This window comes from Triticum dicoccoides, chromosome 7B (genome assembly GCF_002162155.2).
Source record: "Triticum dicoccoides isolate Atlit2015 ecotype Zavitan chromosome 7B, WEW_v2.0, whole genome shotgun sequence".
NCBI classification, from domain to species: Eukaryota; Viridiplantae; Streptophyta; class Magnoliopsida; order Poales; family Poaceae; genus Triticum; species Triticum dicoccoides.
This window is the reverse complement of record NC_041393.1, coordinates 707,944,668-707,950,820: the sequence shown is the minus strand read 5'-3', so window position 1 is coordinate 707,950,820 and position 6,153 is coordinate 707,944,668. Positions and strand designations below refer to the sequence as shown.

The window sequence follows — 6,153 nt, the reverse complement described above, 5'->3', positions numbered from 1 at the left end:
ATCTCTAGATATGAGTATCGGATGAAGATTTCATCCAAAGTGATTGCACATCCCTTCTATACTCCATCATTAGATGGATGACGTAGAATCCATCATTCTCACTTCTTGCCGGTTGCTGGATGCAACAGAAGTCAGTCTTGTGGCCGAAACACAGCCCGGCCTTATTTGTTTTTGTTTTTTTGCATTGGATGTAGACACCTCGCATGTTGAAGCCCAGGAGAGCTCTGTCCAGAACACACTTTATGTTTGTGTAATCTTTCTTTTGTATGTTCTTCGACGGGTCCAATTATAGAGCGCGGGGGTAATGTAGGTAAAGAACGATGAGAACGGCACGACACCCCCCGCTGCACAAAATACACGATCAAGTTAGCCTCCATGCATGCAAAGTAATTATTGAAATGCACGAAAGGATGTATGTGTTATAGTGGCTATCTGCGGATGACTTACCCGGGATGATAAGGTAGGAGAATCATTTCTTTGTCCTTATTGCTGACCAAGAATTCTTTGATGTACTGACTCACATATTGATGGTTGGCTTCATTGATTAAAAAGAAGCCCCATGTATGTAGTATGGGTCCGTGACTGCAAGACTAGTGACTTGCTCTCTCCTGACGATGTAGTTCATGTGCGGCACAATAGGCGGACGAACGTAAAATCGAGTGTCCTCATTTGAAACATCTGGAAGATGTAATCAAATCGCAAGAAGAAGAGGTCCGCGGGGCATGTGTGGGCATACATCTTGCAACTGCTCAGCAAAGAAAGAAAGAGGGAGGAGGGAGTGCATTAATGAGGAGGTGGTGGAGGGGCAAAGAAGAGGGGGAGCATTGAAACGAATAAGCAAGTGCAAGGAGAGGAGGAGAAAGGAAGTGGGAGGAAGGAAGAAGAGGGGGAATGTGGTAGGTATTTTGGCTGGTGCCCATAACAGTAGCACAGGTCATCGATGCGCGCTACTGCTATGGTCGCCAGTCAAAATATGTACTGCTAACTTCTACTACCTATAGCGCGGGGTGGAAAAACACGCTACTGATAAAAGTGTACACATAGAAGAAATAGCAGTAGCGCATTTCTTTCAACAGGCGCTATAGATCCTAAAGTAATAGTAGCGCTGGGTAGACAACCGACGCTGCTAATTTTTATTGATCAGGTGGTGTGGTGTGGCACACACTAGTAGAAAACAGGGCTACCGTTCGTGCCTGGCCAGTCCATTAGTCCCGGTTCTTCGAGAACCGGGACCCATGGGGGGTATTAGACCCGGTTCGTGAGCCCAGGGGGCCGGCTGGGGCCTTGTGGGCATTGGTCCCGGTTCATGTGGAACCATTTGTCCCGGTTCAAGCCACGAACCGGGACCAATGGTCCTCGCTCCTGGCCCACAACCATTGGTCCCGGTTCGTGGCTTGAACCGGGACAGAAGGGGGGGCTTTAGTCCCGTTCATGCCACGAACCGGGACAAATAACTTTCCTATATATACCCACCGCCGCGGCAGAGCACTCCAGTGCTCTGTTTTTTCAATCCGACGAGGAGAGGGCATTTGGGTGCTCTAGTTCACCTCCTATGCATATGAGGTGTTCGATGAAATGCCCGAGCCACACTAGTTAAGATTTCTCCTCTTGAAGCTCGACCTCGGAGCTCCATTTTTTTCGAGATTTGTCTAGATTTAGCGGTCCGTCACGCCCCGTCCCCATTTTCATCGCCGTTCATCGCCCGCACCGATCTCGTCGCCGGCACCACTGTGGTGAGCCTTTTGTTCTTATCTTCTTTCTGATACTTGTCTGATTTTCTTACTTTAGGTAGATATTTGTCTGATTTTCTTACTTTTGACACACATAATTATATATAATGCACGCAGATGAACCGTCAATGGATGTATGGTGACAGACACACCTCTGAGTACATTAAGGGCGTGCATAATTTTCTTGAAGTGGCTGAGGCATACAAACAAAATGGTTTTATGTGTTGTCCATGCACTAAATCTTTTTGTTCTGCAAATTTTTATATATTATATGTATTTTTCTGAATTAGGATGATTTAGTTATGATTTTTTCAAGTTTGAAAATTGCCCTATAGTCCCGGTTTGTGTCTCCAACTGAGACTATAGGTTAGACCCCTTTAGTGCCGGTTCGTGGCACGAACCAGTACTAAAGATTGGCCCTTTAGTACCGGTTTGTGCCACAAACCGGGACTAAAGGGGCTCGTGGGGCCCCGACCTAACGTCAGTCTGCCACCACTCCTTTAGTACCGGTTCATGGCACGAACTGGTACTAAAGGTTCAACACGAACCGGCACTAATGCATAGCCGTTCGAACCGGTACTAATGATACCATTAGTACCGGGCCAAAATCGAACCGGGACTAATGTGTCTCACATAAGGTCCTTTTTCTACTAGTGATTCCTTCCATTGTCATTTTTGAGTTTTTGTTAGCATTTTCCACAACAGTAGTAAGCAGCACCATATCCCTTAAATGAAGTTAATAGGGTTTGAGATAGCATATTGTATCTAATAACATAATTATTCAGGTGCATGATTTGCATGATGTTTGAAGATGTTGTGATGATGGCCTAGGCGTTCATAAACCCTATTCTTGACTGCAGATGTTTAAGTTAGGCACCACCATTCACAAAAAAAAGTTAGGCACCACTGACTTTCACAATTAAAGTAAATAAATATTTTCTACATCCAAAACTAAATAATTTCCTTTATGTTATATGGTAATAGGAACAGAATATTAGGATAATACATTAGTGCAAGCAACTTCTATCACACGACATCAGAATTGGAAAAGTAAAGCATTTATACATGGATAATGAAGACTAGGGTTCTCTTCACTCGGTTTCTACTTTTGACACTTTTGCAATGAACATTAAATGCAGGTAAAAACATGTATATGCCTTTATAGAAAATTTAATGTATGAATTTTCCCTAAGCCGTGTCTAAAAAATGTGTCCTAAAGACCATGTCATAGACAGGGGGACATGTTTTCACCTTGAAATGTTGTCTCGGGAAAAGATGCAACATCATATCAATAATATATAGAACAAAAATGCTTACATCAGAAAAACATAACCAAACACCATTTTGATCTCAGATGGCAACACAAACTTAAAAAATAGCTGGAGTAAAATAGAAGCCCCGACACGACCGTACTTCCAACTAGACTACATAAATCTGACAGTTTCATGGTACATTGTGCAAGAACAAAGGAATGGCACGTTAAAAGAGCCCAACACACATGCGAAAAATATCTCGCATGTAGGTTGGGTTAACCAACATAAGTGTCATTATCCATCCATGACCACATCCTCTCCAATGAAATCCTACAAGAAGAAAGAAAGTTTGATTTAAATACACATGTTCATTTCAAAATTTCATATGCATAGACTAGATACATGTCAAGGAGAAACATTCTTACTTCATTAATACCGACTGATGACAAGTCATTGATGCCATTCAGTTGACTACTAAGTGCTTGCTGATCAACTGTTCCTTCTTGCACATGGAAAATACCAGATGCATCACCGACATCATGCATATGTGTCAATGGGACGAAATCATATGTCTGATGGTTGGAAAGTGCAGAACTAGTTCTTCCATAGTTAACCATCTCAGTCTCTGCCACTGAAATTCTTCCTATACCAGGTGCATACTTGCCATTTAACATCATTCCAACCGAGCCCATCTTGCTTGCTATGTTGAATGGCGCCATCTTCTCGCTGAAGCCTGCCACTACTGTAGTGATTGGGTCGCTGTAAACAAACTGAGGTGCTGCCATTGGAACACTGATGTTTGCATTCAACATCCCTATAGATCTTGGGTTGCTAGGTATGTTGAATGGAACTATATGCTCATTCAAGCCAGAAAATATTCCCATAGTGGGCGTCTGTGGTACCAAATACCCCAGCATTGTACCACCACTGATTAATGAACCCATGGACATACTCCCCTCGGTGCTTGTATGCTGACCTAAGTGAACCGCTGCACCGTAATGGTTCGGACTCCAGGAGGCGATGCCACCTGAGGACACACCCCACCTTTCATGCTCATGGTTATGCATAAAACTCTCCCAAATGTTCATGAAAGAGTTCCATCTTACACATGCATCACCAAGTGGGTTTGAGTTGACTTTTTTCAAGTACAATTTATACTTCTGAAATAACAATATAGACAAAATAAACATGTATATGAGATGCACGCTCATGGGAAATAGTAATGGTGGACATGTGGGAATAAAAACAACTGAAAGTGTTGCATGGGTTCAAAAAGTATGGGGCATGCATTATATAAGATAAACCTCACATTTTCTAGGACAAAAAATATTACAATTACACACATTTTCATGTTGAGTGCATTAATAAACCTTTGACTGATATGTTCCCCCAAAAAATATAAGCTCACACTTATATATGACAAAATGTTAGACTATGAATAAATGGAACACAAACATGTAACAAATAAAGAAAATGGTTGAAAATAAACCTGTAGATGACTCAATACATTTTTTCTAGTGAGGTAATCCACATTCATCAGCTCCAGAATCTTTTTTGGAGTAGCCCTATAGTAATGTAATCAAAAAATTATTAATGGAAAATCCCAAGTAACAACAAGTGTTGTGTCATTTAATAAGGACATAATGTGTGTCTTACTATAAAGGCCGATCTGGTTGATAGCTTCCATAAACTTTGTATGCAGCTCGATTGTCCATGCCACTTTTGGCTTCTTCTGGGTAGAGGATGCATGTGTGCTCTCTTTGCTCTCGTCAGTATTAGTTCCATCGTTGTTCTTGGTAGTAGTCCCAAGCTGTGATCTCTGGTCGTCATCATCGTCCCTGCTGATGTGCCTTATTGCTTCAGAATTTCTCCTGCTTTCAACATGCTGCCATATATTTTTTAGCTCGTTGGTATGCACTGGCTTCAACAAATAGTCACACGCCCCATGATTTATCCCCTTCATCATAGCCTTCTTTTCACAACCTTCAGATAGCACTGCATGCCATATGACCTGACTTAGCTTTGGAGTTTACTACTTCACGAAAATCTATGAACTGGACATAAAATTTCATACTGGTGCTTATAGACAGAAAACAGAATTCAATATTTTCCAAATGTGTCGGGCAAGTGGGGAAGCAAACATGTTTTCCACATGATTTTCAGATTATCATGACAATGATATAATTTGTGTTCCAGTGCAAATTAAATGGAAAAACATTCACACATTCAATTAATAGTATAAAAAACAAATAATGGATAAAAATAACCATGACACAATGCCTAAACCATCATAACACCATGTTCTAACTAGGTAAATCAGATCATCACATTTAAGTACTAGTGAACATGAAGATCAATTACTATTATTGGTGGTTTACCATGTTTCTCTAGCGCACTAGATAAAAGTGATCGGCTCGTGTAATGTTCTGAGCATGTTAAGCAGTCATACACCTGGCAGCGCCATTATCTTAAGTATTTTTATTACATTTTAGGATAATAAGTATTTTTGGTTGCACTCGCCGGCAAAAATAATGGGACTACAAATTAGTGTCCTAGTTCAAAGTCAACAAAGCTTCAGGATTGTAGATATTTTACATGGTTAACCTACTCAATGTATCTGCTTTAAAGTGGCACTCCTTTATATGGTATTCCCAAGAGTAAGTACTTTTAACAAACAATCTCAAGCAGATTATAGATGGGTAATCCTTTAATAACGTAGATACAACATACGTAGTTTCCTAATTGTATTACTCCTGCCACCCTAGCAAACAGGTGGTGCAATTCTGTACGTTGTGTGATTGCAAGGACTGGGCATTTAATATTAGTTCAGAAAACAACTAAATATAATTTGGTCATATCAGAAAATATAAATATATTATAATTTTGGTTCTTATGACTAGATTATTACAATTGAGAGCATACAAAATTAAATTAAGTCCATCAATGCACCCACACCGGACACATACGAGTAGTGGGTCTACATTGCATAGGAGTGACACATACTCACACTAAGCTAGATTACCATATATATATTGTATGGATGGTATTGAACTCTAGACTTCAGGCACTACGTATTGAAGTTCTAAAACAAATTTATACTGAATCCAGACGGCATGTTTTAATGGAATAGGGACATCAATTGATCAAAAATACAATCGGTTCCTATGGGG

At 40.6% G+C, this 6,153-nt stretch overlaps 1 protein-coding gene across 1 annotated transcript in view; it reads right to left on the bottom strand.

The window, feature by feature from the left end:
- Positions 1-3,197: 3,197 nt before the first annotated feature.
- The window catches only part of LOC119335402 (two-component response regulator ORR24-like), a 4,228-nt gene continuing 1,272 nt past the window's right edge, over positions 3,198-6,153 (bottom strand). The window contains exons 3-6 of the mRNA XM_037607538.1: positions 4,645-4,978; positions 4,473-4,554; positions 3,409-4,143; positions 3,198-3,313 (exon numbers count right to left, since the gene is read on the bottom strand). Coding sequence (XP_037463435.1) covers positions 3,278-3,313; positions 3,409-4,143; positions 4,473-4,554; positions 4,645-4,978 — 1,187 coding nt within the window. The 3' untranslated portion in view covers positions 3,198-3,277. The remainder of the gene's footprint in view (positions 3,314-3,408; positions 4,144-4,472; positions 4,555-4,644; positions 4,979-6,153) is intronic.